Source organism: Coffea arabica, chromosome 6c, assembly GCF_036785885.1.
Source record: "Coffea arabica cultivar ET-39 chromosome 6c, Coffea Arabica ET-39 HiFi, whole genome shotgun sequence".
NCBI classification, from domain to species: Eukaryota; Viridiplantae; Streptophyta; class Magnoliopsida; order Gentianales; family Rubiaceae; genus Coffea; species Coffea arabica.
Genome location: NC_092320.1, coordinates 5,239,682 through 5,255,691, shown reverse-complemented (window position 1 = coordinate 5,255,691; position 16,010 = coordinate 5,239,682). Strand labels below are relative to the sequence as shown.

Sequence of the window (16,010 nt, the reverse complement as noted above, 5' to 3'; positions counted from 1 at the left end):
TTGAGTTATGATGAGGACTAAGTAAGGACTCTCCTGCTTGCCTTCTTCAACAAGTGAAATAGCCATCTTCGAAACGGATTCTACCGACCACTTTTCTGAATCCGATTTCCCAAACTGACGTCAACCCATGCACAGCCCATCCTTCTGCTGCTACGTTGCTAAGCTAAGCTTGTTCCTCCTAGATCTAGATTTTTTAAACACATTGTTTATCTTACATACATTAAATGTCTACAATAAATTTTCTATGAAACCTCCCGAAAAAAGCGATTTCTAATATAAAAGTTGTAGTTTGCGCTCATGTTTAAGATTTGCCGAATTTTACTGAAACTTCACCGAGGAAAAGCGCAAAGGATCTTCTGTCCTACATCCTGTATCATTCTTTGTCCCACTTTTTATTTTATTACTATTTCTCCTTCATAAACATCATGTTTTAATTCTTTTTTGCTTCCTTAAGATCCAATAACTATTAATTGAGTAATATATAAAATTTAACAAATTCAAAAAATCAAAATGCATAAAAAAATGAGATTTTTTTATGAATTTTCGACTGTATTTTTTAATTTTCTATTATATATTATTTTTTGAAACTGTTGTATTTATTTTTTACTTAATTAATAGCTATTGGATTTTAAGAAAACAAAAAAAAACTAAAACATGATATTTATATAAGAGAAATAGTAATATAATAAAAAGTGGGACAGAGAGTGACATAGAGTGTGGGACAGAAGATCCGTTGCGGAGGAAATGCAAAGGATTGAGGAACTCACTTTTGGGCTTTAGAGGACAGAACATGAGGATGGCAAGCCCAGCCCTTCTCATAATTTTGATGGTGACCCATTGTGCAGTTTCGTTTTGCATCCCGAATCAATGATGTGCCCATGGATTCGTGAGATGGGTCAGATTTTTTATGACAACCCAAGAGGTGAAAGCAAGGTCCGCTACGTCTTTCTGGGTTTATTCTTTTTCGCAGTACAGCAAACTGCAAAAGGAAGGGAAATTGGAAATTGGACAGCTATGAAGGAAACAGGAATGGTCTCTTTAGCTGTTGAAGCAAGTGAACTGTTGGTCTGAAAAAATTTCAATGGATCCGAGTCTAAAAGAGAAATTTACCAAAAAATGGGGGTGGGGAAAGTGAATAAAAGCCTCACAAGTTAATTTTGTTTGGATAGGATGTTATTTGAATATTTATTTGAAATAATTATTATTGTATTTTTTATGATGTGATGTATGTAAAATAAAAAATAATTAAAAATTATATTTATGGTATAAATAAAAAAATTTTGAAACTTTTTTATGCAAATCTTCCCATCCAAACAAACTCTTGGACCGGCGTCTAGTCTAGTGTTTATAATAGCTCTTATGCCAGTGACTCGGGTCTTTCCCGATCCCGGTTCTTTCTTTTCACGAGAGTGGAGAGAAATTTGGTAGCTGTGTATTCATGGCGACGAACACCGGCATGGACGAAGACGAGGAATTCGTAACTCTAAGGTGTATGGAAGACGACGTTGAAGGTGACGCGGAAGATGTGATTTCCATTTCAACCGCTGACATTTACAGATGGGACTTGACTTCCATTCTCACTCACAGAATCGTCCAAATCAAAGCCAATCGAAACAGGCAAACTAATACTGACTGCCTCATCTTCCTTCCTTAACATGCTTATAATTCTGTACTGCTATTCTCATCCAGTTCAATCGCAGTTCCACTATACTCTTCTTTTGGAATGAGTATTTCTTGACAACTTTTCTACAGGATCATTCAAATGTCTTCCTATTTTAGCGGTCTCTTATCTGGAAGCTTTAGGTATTACTGTTCATCACTTTATCAGTAGATTGATCAGAAATTTTTTTTTTTACCGGATATAAAGTATTGTGATATTTTAGCTCTTTGGTACCTATTTGGTAGCTATTAAAACATTTTTTTTGTTGATTTCTGCAGTGAATCTTGCCTGGATTTGGTATCAATTCATTGGAACGCACAATCATTTTTTAGTGTTTTGAGGTTCATGTTTGGATATTATGTGGAGATCACCTCTGATAATTTTATTCTTCTCTATGAGGTAAGACCATAAGAGGTTATAACATGTTATTGATTTTGACAACATTTGACAGTTTGGCTTAGAAGCTTCATTTGAACTTGGAATCCTGCTTTTTGTCAAAAATTTATGTGCTTCAAGCTGTCATACGCCGCAAACATCACGAAAGCTTATATATATATGTATATATTCCTTCTGTTTGAATGGAGAGTTGATGGTATAAAGTGGAAAGAATGCTCCTAACTTCTTTGTTCAAGATGGATGAAGGGTTTAACTTGATAATAACTGGAAGACATACACTAAAATTGATGCTCAGGTGGACAATAACAGAAACAACGGTTCCCACAGGTGCAGAAGTACATAAGAATATCACGAACACCAACATGTTTCTTCTTGAAGTTGTAGATTCGATCTAACTAAAGTATTTATGTTTCCGTTCGTGGCCCCTTGGCAATTTGGCTCCTCATGAATCTTATTTGTTCAACCAAACTCTCATTTTATTTCTTTGGACAATTTTTAATTCCCTTGAGGTTGTCATCATGATATTCGAACTGAACGTAATTGGTATAGAACTTAAGCAGATTCAGCACATGCATTTATATTCATGTAGACCTAATCTCATCTAGTAATGCATGATAACTGTGGGAGCCAAACATTCATCATATTGGCCTTCAACAGTTCGAAAGAACATCAAACTTCATAAAGTTAGTGTGTCCATAGATAATATTTTCGGTTAAATTGAAGACAGTGTGGCATTAAGTTGAAGGATTTTACAACAGAATTTTTTCAGTAATCATTGTGCATGTTTTTTTTCATTATTCTGCTTCATGAAAGCATGTTGTTTTCAGAAATTCATCCATATTCATATTTACACCAATGAAAGAATGGTTTCAAGTTTGTTGCTGAAACATGTCAAACCCATTGTGTAATGCAGTTTCTCCTGGAAATAACTTGTTCTTTCTTTATTTGACATCTTTAAGAGCTCTGTATAAAGTCATTTTGAATGGAAGAGTTATGTTTTGGATGATAATGACTTGGTGTAATTTTGGGATGACAAAACCTTCATGTATTATGTAGTTTTTTCTGCTGCCACTGTACTACTCTAATATGTTGTATATTTTAAAGTCTAGATGGACAAGAAATATGACCTGTTTCTGAGATGATTCATTTGATTCTTCAAACTTGCTATTTATGTATCAGGCTGCTCTATTTTTTGGAGTGGAATCGCTGCTCTTGCAATGTCAGCTTTGGTTGAGTGAAGTAACATCTTCCAAGGACCCATTGACTCCAAAACTACAAGTAGATGCTTTGATCCGTGTTTGGAATTATGGTGTAGAGCATGGTAAGGAAGATTTTTACTGCTTGGAAACTATGAAAATGGCATTTGTAAGATCTTGTTTGTTAGGTTGTGTTTTGACATGTATGTTATATCATTCCATCTTATAGATGAAAATGGAATATGTTGCAGCAAATGATTTGATTCTACATCTTTGCACGAGTTATCTAGCAAGGAACCTCGTAAGTGCTTAGGATTTTGGATTTGTTATCCCTGCCAAATCATCTATTTCCATCACCAATTGTGCTGGTCCCTTCTTTCTTCAATCTAACTGCGTATATTATACTTCTCCAGAAATGGGCAATGTTGTGTGACTCTTTTTTGGATGTTCCTTACCAGTTACTAAATACATGCATTCAACATCCCGAATTGACCATAGATAGGTTGGATTTTTTGCCTTTTTAACTTGCCATTGTAGTAGATTAATAGTGTCAATTATAATGCTGATATTAGTTAACCTATCCCTAACAGCGAGAAATATCTTTGTGATGCCATTCTTCTTTGGCTTGCTGCTAACATCCGAAAAAAGACTATTGAAGATGGTTGCACTGGCATGTTGCGACAGGTATCCTTTAGAGCCATTCTGTTTATGTCTTGGATCGGTAGGTAGATGCTTGTTCACTATCATAAGAATCAGTTAAGAGTTTCTTTTTTTAGTGGTTATTAGATCTTCCAAGGACTGTAACCAAAATGTATCGTGAGGCCATTTTTTACTGATTGGAATAATAGAAATTCTGATTTATAGATCTTCGAAATAAGATGAAGTTTCAACATGCTCATATTCTTTTGTTATCATTATTATTTAAATTTGGTGCAGTGTTGTTCTTCTGCCAAAGTTTGAATGCAAAATCTCCTATGGCAAATCATGGTCTGTAAATAGATTGATTGTCTTTCTAAAGGTTGTTTTTGGGAATTGGGTTTGCTGGTGATGTTAACCACGCAAAATCTATCTATACAATCTTACAAACTTCTAAGAAATGTATCACTTATTCACTGAATTGTATTTTCTCGCATTTAAGTTGTGCATTGCGGCTTGGTTTGAATGACTGAAGACTGCAAAGAGAATATAATAGTAGGCTTTGGATGTCATTGTGATATGGCAGAATAAGAAGAGTAAACACGTTTTTTAGCCATAAGATGTCTTTTGATACCCAATTTTCCTTGTTTTACATAAAGAAACTATTCCACTTTGTGAAAGCATCCTATCAAATGAATGGTCAAGCAAGCATATTAGTATGATTATCTATCCTATTAATTTCAAAATGGAGAAAGAGTGTGGCTCATGCAAAGCTTGGTTACTGGAAGTTAGTGATAGTAACGTGCTCTTTCAAATTGCTAGGTTGGGTAACTGCTCCAAGATATTGTTCTTGTTATGAGTCATGTAGTGAACCACAAGCTATATGCGCATCTGTAGTTTACCAATTGAAATGTATAAATAGCGAGTTCATGTCCGCTAAAATGTTACCGGCAAATTGCAATTTGACCTTAGAATTTAAATTTATTCTCCTGGAAAGTATTATTAAAGGAAAATGGTGCTGGAACAATTTACCTTGCAGGTACAGGAGGGAATAAACTTTGCATCTAATTCATCTACCTCAAGAATGAACGAGTTGAATTGTCTTTCTGAGTTGCTGTTTCTTGACCTAGCAAAGTCATATTCTTGAAATTACCAGGACTAATTAAGCATATCAATTTCTCCTCAAATTTTTCTTCTAGTGCTGCATTGGCAAAATTGTGGTGTCGTATTCCTTGATATATGTTAACTGATAATATTCATGGGAGCACCCATGATATTTTCCTAGGATACTAGGGTTTGTTTGGATACCCAATTTTTCCAAATAATATTTTGCTTGCATCGTGAACACATTTTTCAACCCACCTTTTATATTCCCAATCATCTTCTTATCTCACATACATCACATCACAAAAAGTGCTACAGTAATTCCAAATAATATTTCAAATAACCTCTATCCAAAAAAACCAGTTTTTAAAATTGTGGTGTTGTATTCTTTGATATATGTTAATTGATAATCATAACATTAATAATATTCATGGGAGCATGCATGGTATTTTCCTGGGATACTAGTGGGTTTGTTTGGATACCCCATTTTTTCAAATACTATTTTGCTTGCATCATAAACACATTTTTCAGCCCACCTTTTTATATTCCCAATCATTTTTTTATCTCACATACATCACATTACAAAAAGTGCTATAGTAATTATTCCAAACAATATTTCAAATAACCTCTATCCAAACAAACCAGTTTAGGCTTGTAGACAATGTAGCATTTCAACATAGATCTCTCCCTATACTGCTCTTAAGTTTCTACTGTTTGGATTGAGTATCTGAAACTAGTGTCATGTTCTACATGGAAATTGCTGAAGATTTTCACATAATGGCTATTAATATGTTTCATCAATATGTTAACTTTCTCTCTCACCATTGTTTTTGCAGATACGGTGTAATTGTTTGCCTCTGTGGTTTCTTGCTGGTAACTGTCTCTAGCGAGGATTTCTTTTAAATATAACTATCTTAATTCATTTTTTTAATCTTAAAAACTAACTTTATCTAAGTTGCTTTTTTCTTAGGTAAAAGAAGATGCTGCTTCTTTGCAGAGTTTGCTGATGAAAACGTTGATGCTATCCTTCAGCTAGCTGGACATCCTTCTGTCGATGTGGGAAACATATGTGCAGATTGTGATTTGAGTTGTATGCAAATTCGATTAACAGAATTTACTAAGGTTATACTCATCTGCATTTTTTACCCCTTGTAAATTATGTGGGCCGAAACACACATACAGATACGAGCATGCTTATATGTGTGAATAAAACATATTACAGTATGCAGACACACAGATATTCTGATCTTTACAATGGATGAATTGTTTGAGGCTTGCCTTGATATTCTCTTTTATGTCTGTAATGCTTTGGTACATCTGGTGGTTTCTCATAGTAATTGGTAACTTACTGATCCCTAGTTCACCATGCAGAAGGTGGATCTTTCAGGTTGCCCGCAAATTAGGCCTATTCTGCTCTTGTCATTACTTCCTCCTCTATACAGCAGGGATATAATGGAAAGAAAAAAATTTAAGCGACCTTTGCTCAACCTTCAATATCTCAATGTGGATCACTTGCCAACTTTGACTTTTGAAGCTGTAGAAGAGGTGGATATTTCAAATTGTCCAATGCTGGATCTTGAGGATGCTCTCAAGTGCTTCTCCAAGTCCTTTCCATCCTTGAGGAAGCTAAGGGCCGTAAATTATGTAGACTTTGGAACTGAGAAGTTGATTCGCTTGTTGGCAAGATTTCCTCTTCTGTGCAACATTGACCTAACAGTGGATGTTAGCCCTCTTATACCTGCAAAAGTATCCGTTGTATCTTCACAACCTGCTCTATCTCCCCTAGGATCAAGAGAGTTCCCAAATGATGATCACTGCCCTTGGGATGCCTTGTTGAGTAACATGTCCAGACGACAACTTTCAAATATCACAAGGCTCACATTGCAGGGCAGAAGTGATATTGCTGGTGAGATAATCAAACTCACCTATACCTCATGTGCGTGTTTATTATCTGGAATTGGAGCTGTCGAGCTCAGTTGAAAACAACTTTGGAAATTGATCTCCTCTGTCATGCACCTGTTGCATACAGTTAGAATGTGCTGTTTTATTAAGCCTTTGTACAATTTGTTTGTTTGCCAGTCCTAGATTGTTGAGTTCCAGAGTGTGTTTCATTCACTTTTTTGGGGGGGGGGGGCGGGGTTGTTGGTACTGTGCTGTCTGAGTTTTGGCTGTGACTCTTTTTCTGATTGTGTTTGAAACAGTGCTATGCTTTGATAATTATTGAACCGTGCTATATAACTGTCATTTTTTATGTTTTCCCCAGATTCTGACCTGCGTAAGATCACCAAATCATGTGCATCCCTCTGTTACCTTAACCTTAATGGTTGTATGTCAGTAACAGATTCTGGCATATCTTTTGTAATACTAAACTGCATTTTGCTTCGCTCAATCTTGGCTTGTGATACTTATTTTGGGCAAGAATCAATCTCGGCGCTTTGTTCTGGTGTTCACAACCTTGAGGACCATGTAGAGCCACAAGCTAAAAAACCCTTGCACTCGTTTGCTTCTAAGTTCCATACTCTACATATAGGTGGCTGCATGGGTAAGTGATATAATTTTTTTCCTCTTCTGTTGGCTGAAGTTTTATTCCTTCCCGTTTAAGAATGTAGACATGTTGCTCTCAAGAATATTATGTTGACACTGTTATTAATTGCAGGGGTCAGTGAAGCATCTCTTTCAGAACTTCTATCTCAAACTCTTATGATAAAGAGTGTATCTTTAAGGGAAACCCACCTTGTGGATGATGCTCTCGATCGCTTTCCAGGATGTTCCTTGGAGATGCTAGATATTTCTGAAACCAAGGTGTGATAACTGATAAACCATATAGAATTCTCTTTGCTGTTTCATGTATGTGGTTTTCAACACTTGGTTTCCAAAGCTTTTCATGGCAATGTCTTTGTTTGATGAGAGAATTTTTCACTTAGGTTTCTAGCCTTGCTCTTGCTCACTTAATCCATCGAAATCCTGGTCTGAAATGCCTGAAAGCAAGAGGCTGTAAGCATTTGTCACTGAATTTTATGGATGCTGAAGGCAGAGAGCCTTCTAACTTGGCATATAGTTCGACAGAGTTGCATTCTGAACTTGGCAAGTCGTGCCAGTTGGAGGAAATTGCAGTTGGATGGGGATTTTCATTCTTTTCTTTGGAGAGCTTGAAACCTGCAATTAGATCACTGCGGACATTGGTAGTTGGTTTAGGTGGGTCCTTGGGGCATGATGGGCTCAGACTCTTACCTGCTTTCTCTCCTTTGTTAGAAACGCTGATGATTTATTTCCAGGTAACTGTGGCCCTTTCTTATATGTGATCAAACCAAATCATATCTGTCATCAGGTGCTGAATCTTCTGTGGCATTAGCTAGTACATAAACTACAAACAGATTGTGAGAGATTGTAGATCAATTTCTTTTTTAATTGTTTGTCCTATATCTGTTACTCTTGGTTCTTTTCTCCTTCATTTGCGTATAATTTCTATTCAGACAAATGTCCAAACAGATATTAATGATGATTGAGAAATTTGTTTACTCATCTTGTGCCTTGACAATGATAGAGAAATGTCTAAGCCAACTGAAGCAAATATTAATTTTGCACAGACCCTGCCCCACTCTGCCCCCACTCACACCCCAAAAGAAGAAAACAAACACAACCGATTTATGTTCTTGCTCAGGACATCGAAATAATTTGGATTTTCTGCTGCAATCTTTCATTTATCTGCAGCATACGCATCTAGTTCACCATCTTTTTCAATCTCTGCAGACTTTATATGTACAACTTTTTCCTTTTTGATTTACCTTGACTAGTAACATAATAAGAAGTGATTTTATTTGCTTGCTTTGAAACCATTTGGTTAGAGTAGTTTGATCTCTTGTCCTTTTTATATGTGAAGAACTATGTGAAATTTGTGGGTAATATGTTCTGCTTATAACAGGTGATATCTGACTCTCTTGTGATCAACATTATGAAAACCCTTAGAAAACTGCAAGTACTGGCTCTCTGCTATTGCTTTGGTCAGATTTCCTCACTAAGCTTTCAGATCAGCATGCCAAATTTGAGGAATTTGAAACTTGAAAGGGTTGCAGCTTGGATGACAAATACTGACTTAATTATTCTGACTCAAAATTGTCCAAATTTGGTTGATCTTTCATTGCTTGGATGCAGACTTCTTAATCCAGGTTGGTAATAATGATTGAAATGCATTTTCTTAGAACCTGCATCCTCTCTCATGTTCTTGAAGCTGCTGCAGGTGGCAGATTCTATTCATTGTGTTCTATTTGATTTTGCACCCTATTGTTAATTCAAGTAGAACTTTTGAATTGTGAGGCAATAAATGACTCAAATTTAATTTTTGATTGCTGTTGTTTGTAGAATCCCAAGATATCATTTCATGTGGCTGGCCAGGTTTGATCTCTATGCATCTTGAGGTTAGTCATCTTTTGTCTAGTTCTTGAGATTTGTATAGGAAGACTATGTTCTCAAAACTCAAAAAGTATTCGTAGGATAGTAGCTGGTATGCACTTCCATTTACTTTGGGAGTTGTGTCCTGTGTGCATTTTCTTAGGGGTTGTACATTTCAAATTCCACTTTGTCACATTGCTCTAAAACTTATATCATCCTTATTTTGTCCTTCAGCAATGAGCGTATTGCTAATACATAAATCATTGCACATGTATTTCTCCTTAAACTGTTAGCAGTATTACTACGGAGGAGGAACACTCCCTCGTGTTGCAAAAACAGTACTTGCTAACAGAATCAGGTCTTGCCTCATTTTTCTTTTTCATTATTGGATGTGCCTTGGACATTGGCATTATTGTTAAATTCCATATTTACAGTTTTGGTGGTTTGTAGATCCGTATTTTATAAATTTTCTCCTGACTGCCTTGTTAAGTGGTTGTGAAAGTTTCAAGGTTCTTGTAGCTTCAAAAGTGAGTGCCCACATTCGCCTTTCTAAAATATATGTTGCCATAGCTCTGTAACGATTTAGTCCCTTCTGGAAATGATTCCTCTCACCTCTCACCTCTCCCTGCACCCCCTTCCCCCAGCCCAAACAAAAAGAAAGAAAGAAGGGGTTTTATGTCCCAAGGCTCCATTATCCTTATCATAGATGGGCTACAAGCCTTTTACAATGACTGTCGACCTGGGAATATGTTGGTACAAGAGGGAAACGAGATCTAAGCAATCACTTGTTAAGCTTTTTCCTTTGCCGGCTTTAGGTTTTATTTAGTTCAGTCATTCAGATCATCCACTTGTTACAGCCTCTGTGACTGCAATTCTTGAGCACAAATTGCACATTACTGGTAGTGGAACATTTTGGGGGATGTGATCTTTCTATAGCAGCTATATTTCTGTTCAAAAAATTTTCCGCCCAAAGCATTTTACAGAAGAATCAATGGCAAGAAGAGACATTAGGTTACCTATTTTTGATGACCTGGGGTCCTTTAATGCTCAAATATCATTCAAAAGTCTGCAGAGAGTTCCAAAATTCATTATTGACCTCTCAAGGTGTTCTCTCCTCTTTTTGCTTTTTCTATGGTGACAGGAATGTTTTTACTGGTTCTGTCATAATAAATAAACTATTCATCAATTTCTAAACTTATGTGGCTCTCAGTAACTGCCCCTACTGCCTCTCATGTTCAGCAATTCTTAATTTTTATTAGGACTGTGGGGAAGTAACAGCCCATGGTGTTTCACCTCTTATGAACTGTCGAGCCCTTGAAGATCTCTTGCTACGTCATACTGTGAGTTGTCAATTGCCTCTTTCCTTGCTTATCTGTTTATAAAATAAAGGTTCATAGTCAGGAAGAATACTTTATTGCTGTTGAACAATTACTTTTGATTCAGCACAAAATGCTTAAGTTTGTTGCGCATCTTTTTAAGAAATTCGAGCTCGAAAGACTATTGAACCCTTTATTGCTTTCAGGGTCTAGAAAGTTTGTAGCCTGATTCCCCTTTGGACCTCTAAAGCTAACAAATGAAAATAAGGTGAAATATTGCCAGACTCCCCTTTGTACCTCAGGTCGTGTAAGCAAGTATTGCTTTTTTTAAAATTTAAAAATTTTGTTAATGTTTAATGGACTTCCAAAAATGTGGAAGTTGAGCTCTTGAGACTACAGTCAACTTCTTGGAAATCGACTTTTAAGTTGACTTCTTGGAGATTGGCTTTAAAGTTGACCTTAGTTGACTTCGTCTCTTGACTTTACAAAAAACTAAATATACTTCATCGCTGGGTTTATCTACAAAGAGTAATTCTCCTTCCACAACCACGAACTGGTTTAAAAATGCGAGGCAAAACTCACACTGTGGTGAAGTGGTCACTGCCTTGGAAGCTTGCAGAGCTGCCAATGTTACTGCATATGCCCATCTCCAAAATCTTCAAAATTTGTGGAAACTACAGAGAAGGCAGTATGGGTGCCAATCTAGTTATGCCTATCCAATTCAGTTGGAGCAGGCAGCTAAGAATCAGATGCCGCAAGACCATGATCAAGGATTGGAACAAGGTCGTCAAGGCTAAGACTGAGACAGCTATCAGGACATCAACTATGCTGGAGATTATCAGAAGTCCCAAAATTGTGACTGGGGTCTTGTCTTGCAAGTTTTCTTCAAGATATTGTAGTATAATTATTTGTCAAAATGAAAATGGACTCACCAAGTTTAATGACTACACCAGGGGAATTAAGCCTCAAACTTAAGCGGGTGCATTTTCAAATTGAGGAGAAACCACAGACATTTAAGGTTGAAGAGGCACTATAAACAACCAAAATTTTCTCACCAAGACATAAAGTTGATAAAAAAGACTGTATGATCTAGGAAAACAATAACATGGATGCAACTGATATTAGAAAAAAGAAGAGAGAGAGAGAGAGGTCGATTCAGAACAGAATCCTGGTGGTCAGAATATATATATATATATATATATATATATATATATATATATATTTAAGTTGATCTCTACTTGAATAGGTGCTATTTGTTCTTATGGTGTTGCCACAGTCTGATTGAGAAAGGGCAAATATGTGAACTAAAACCTGATGAGGAAAGAAGCAAGAGCAGGATAATGGAACAGAGAGGGAGAAGAAATAATAATATGCTTTGGCTTTCAAATAACTGAAGTTGGCTTCATAGAATTCAACTTAAATGTGTTTGGGAACCTAATACAAACAAAATTATGTTTTAAATATTCGACGAGAAATGTAATAATTGGGTAAACAGCCCTGGTTCCCTTTGTCCCTGCGATATTTGGCATATATGGAACAGTTTCGGGAGAATTTTGAAGTTAATAAAATTTTTCAAAAGCTTCAGAATTCTCCAGATCACCTATAGTGTGAGATAATTTATCTCTTACCTCTTTTTGTAACAATTCAGTGGGCCTGATCTGAACTTTAAATTTCAAGATGTAGGGCACTGGAATTCCCAAAAACTTTATTGTTCTTATGGCTTCAGAGGTGAGCTTACTGGTTCCATGTTCTTTAAATCCTTTTAAAGTTCCATTTCCTAGTGAAACTGAATTTATGAACTTGCATATTTGATCTGCTTCTGGTTGTTGGCTGCAGATGCCAATGCTTCGGAAAATGTCACTTGATATTTGTGATGCGAGCGACGGTGACTTTGACATTCCAGATGTAAGTTGAGGCATTCTTTTTACAGGTTTTGAAGGTTCTCACCATATTTTTTTCTGCAATAATAATAATAATGCTGCACATGGAAAATACTAGTGCTTTAAGCATAGATTCTTTTTCTTTGAAACTCCCAATTCAATGATGATTTAAGGGGACAAGAAAATGTTTCAGTAAAATGCAAATAGCCTGACACAGCTGCTAGTGTGCATAGTTTGTGTTGAAGTTGTTGTCTATCAGTGGAAGTTTTAGCTGTCTAGGCTGTTTTGTGGTAACATTCATAGACAATATCATGCATTGCACTAAGGCAGCTCTTTTGGCACGAGACTTCTTCCCTCTTTTACTTCCAGCGTGCACATTTCGCCTAATCTTCAAGTGTCTGCTTCAGTTTTCTGACAGGTGCTTCTTGAGCTATGTGAAGATAGCAAGGTGTAAACTTCAACGGTGCAGTTTAGACCTCCACAAGTTGGATATTCATAAGACACCTGTACATAAAGAAACATTATTACTGGTCTGGGATAGCAAGAAACTTACCAGAGCGGTAATCAAAGAAAGGCTGTAGTTATTGAAGGAAGGAAAAAAGATGAGTGGTGATACAAGGTGGAAGAAAAAATAGATTTTTGGGATTTTTTTTACAACCCCATAGCTCATCCCGCCAAAATCAGAATTTTTTGGTCCTAGATCATTCCTTCCATTCCACTGAATTGGGCCAGCCTTTAACTCAGTATGTTTTATAGTCACTTTGACAATTGATATCCTAAATCTTATTTCTTATACGCTTGTCCTAACCAAAGCAACTGATGTAGCTGTTCTTTTCCTTTGCTGGAGTAGACTCTTGAAAAGGAAGGGGATTCTTAAACCAGTATTACTAATTTACATGTTCAAAATGCGCTATCAAGTATTCCATATGACCGTATAGATTTACGTGTATGGATCGAAAATCTAGTATATGACCTATTCTTTGAAGTCGGTGAAGCCCGTCTTTCTTACGTTTTTTTTGTGGTGGTACTATCTACATATTAGTGTATAGCGCACCAAAAATTCCACACATCTTGTCATGTGTATGCATGCACACTAATAATTAATACATGTCCTTGTATTTATATATTTTCTCAAATAGATTTTACCTTTTAAACAAATCTAACATTTGAATTATATCCTAACCTTTTTTGGGACAGATATCGAGTTTGTTAGTAAAACTAGTTTACACCAAGCTAATCATATAGCTGCACACTTTGACATTTATTACTCCTTTTATATTTATACGTTTACTAAATTAATAATGCTCTTACTAAAAAATTAATACCAAACTTAACAGATTCATATTTATTACACCCTTTACATTTAGACGTTTCTTAAATTAATTACACTCTTACTCCTTTGTAACAGGAACTCATCAACTCAACCCATAAAATGAAAGGTATGGTTAATTTTGTTACAAAAGAGAGGTTTCAAATATTAGTCTTGCTGTAAAAATATACTAGTAAATTTAGACAAGTGTCTTTATAAAAGTAAGGGAAAATCGTTCAAAATGTCCCTGACATTTTACAAGATGACTTTTTTCGTCCCTCACTTTTAAAAGTGTAATTTTATATCCCATACAAATTCATATTGATCAAATTTGATCCCTACTTAGATTTCCAACTAGTTTTTTGTCGGAATTCACCACGTGCAAAGCACGTGATCATATTTTAAGGGTAAAATTGTCAAATCAAATTTTATATAATTCAATTCATAATCTCTCACATTTCACAAAATAAATTTTTTCGTCCCTTACATTTCATAAATGAATTTTTTCATCTTTCACATTTTTCAAAATGAATTTTTTCATCTTTTATTGATCATGTGTGTGAATAATTTTTTTTTTAAAATCCATGTATATATCTATTTGATTTTACCTGAACAGCGCGACTAGCATGTGAAATCAAATAGAGATATATTACATACTATTCGTACTGCTCAAGTGAAATCAAATAGATATATACATGGGTTTAAAAAAATTGTTAGTTTTTCACATATATTCTTTTTTTACTCGAAATTTGAAAATAAAGCAGACATTTAATCCTAAATATTATCGAGTGTTTATATCGAATTAAATTTGGATAGAAAAAATAAACAAAAGAAAAGTATGACAAAAGAAATAAATGATTTGCACTTTCAAATTTTAAGACAATTACAAGACAAGTAATTCAACTGTTGGTCTTAAAAGTATCGAATAGAAATTTCAGATTTAAATTGAAATTTGTTAACACAATTATAGAATTCGAGTTAGGATTCATTAATTAGATTACCTTATTATACAACTCAATAAATAAATTATTACCAAAAGAGAAAGGTCACAAATATTGAATAGGTTCAAATGGTAAAATCATATAAATATATACATGGGTTTCAAACAAAATTATTAGTTTTAAACCCCTATATATATCTATTGAATAGCATGTATATAACTACGATTAACATGTTTAGATGAAATCCAATAGAGATAAATTACATGATATTTGTACTGTTTAGGTAAAATCAAATAAACATATATGTGGATTTATAGAAAAAAACTATTCATACACATGATCAATGAGGGATGAAAAAATTCATTTTGAAAAATATGAGGGATAAAAAAATTCATTTTTTGAAATGTGAGAAACGAAACAATTCATTTTGTAAAATGTTTGGGATGAAAAAATTCATTTTGTGAAATGTGAGGGACTATGAATCAGATTATGTAAAAATTTGATTTGACAATTTTGTTCTTAAAATCAGACTATGAATCACATGCAAGTCACGTGATGGATTCCGACAAAAAACTAATCGGAAACCTAGATAGGGACCAAATATGGTCAATATGAATTTATAAGGGACGTAAAATTACATTTTTAAAAGTGAGGGACGAAAAAAGTCATCTTGTAAAATGTAAGGAACGTTTTGAACGATTTTTCCTAAAAGTAATCCAAGAAATGCGCAACGGATCTTCTGCACCACACCCTGTCTCACATCCGGTTCCACTCCTTAGGATCTCGCCAAATGTCCCTTAATAAACCAAACCCTCAAACAACCCAACTCGGAGAACCTTAATAAATTAATTAATTGATTAACCGGACAGAAAACTTAAACCCATTCAATCTCTATAACCAAACTGATTAAAATAAAAACTCTTTAACCAAATATGGTATAGGCGTCAACGAATGTTTTCTTCGAATACTCCTAAAAGGAAATCAATAAATGTTCTCCCACAAGGGGAAAATTTTTTAGAATCGCCTCGAATGAATGCTCTCTCTCAACCTTTTAGAACATTGGTAATCGAATTCTTTCTTTCATTTTTTCTTAAACAGGTAAATTTGGCAAGGTGAGATACAAATAAAGAGATACTTTTTATTGAGTATCTCACCCATAAAATCGAACAATAAAGGATAACAG

General features: G+C 35.1%; 1 protein-coding gene across 5 annotated transcripts; it reads left to right on the top strand.

Annotated features, from left to right (window-relative positions):
* Positions 1–1,297: 1,297 nt before the first annotated feature.
* On the top strand, positions 1,298–13,370 carry LOC113693946 (BTB/POZ domain-containing protein FBL11-like). Of its 5 annotated transcripts, none has more exons than XR_003449207.2 (19): positions 1,298–1,617; positions 1,753–1,803; positions 1,939–2,059; positions 3,236–3,377; positions 3,504–3,553; positions 3,666–3,754; positions 3,843–3,936; positions 5,829–5,865; positions 5,963–6,114; positions 6,364–6,898; positions 7,256–7,534; positions 7,649–7,794; positions 7,917–8,267; positions 8,915–9,158; positions 9,352–9,407; positions 10,641–10,721; positions 12,375–12,425; positions 12,534–12,602; positions 12,985–13,370. XR_003449207.2 is itself a non-coding variant. In XM_027212736.2 (19 exons), the coding sequence occupies exons 1-19, from the start codon at positions 1,439–1,441 to the stop codon at positions 13,156–13,158; spliced, it is 2,895 nt and encodes a 964-aa protein (XP_027068537.1). In that variant the 5' UTR covers positions 1,298–1,438; the 3' UTR covers positions 13,159–13,370. The 5 variants fall into 5 exon arrangements, 4 of the variants coding, with proteins under 4 accessions (XP_027068537.1, XP_027068538.1, XP_071908409.1 ...); XM_027212736.2 differs by having other exon boundaries at positions 12,381–12,425; XM_027212737.2 differs by lacking the exons at positions 3,666–3,754; positions 3,843–3,936 and having other exon boundaries at positions 12,381–12,425.
* Positions 13,371–16,010: the final 2,640 nt, after the last annotated feature.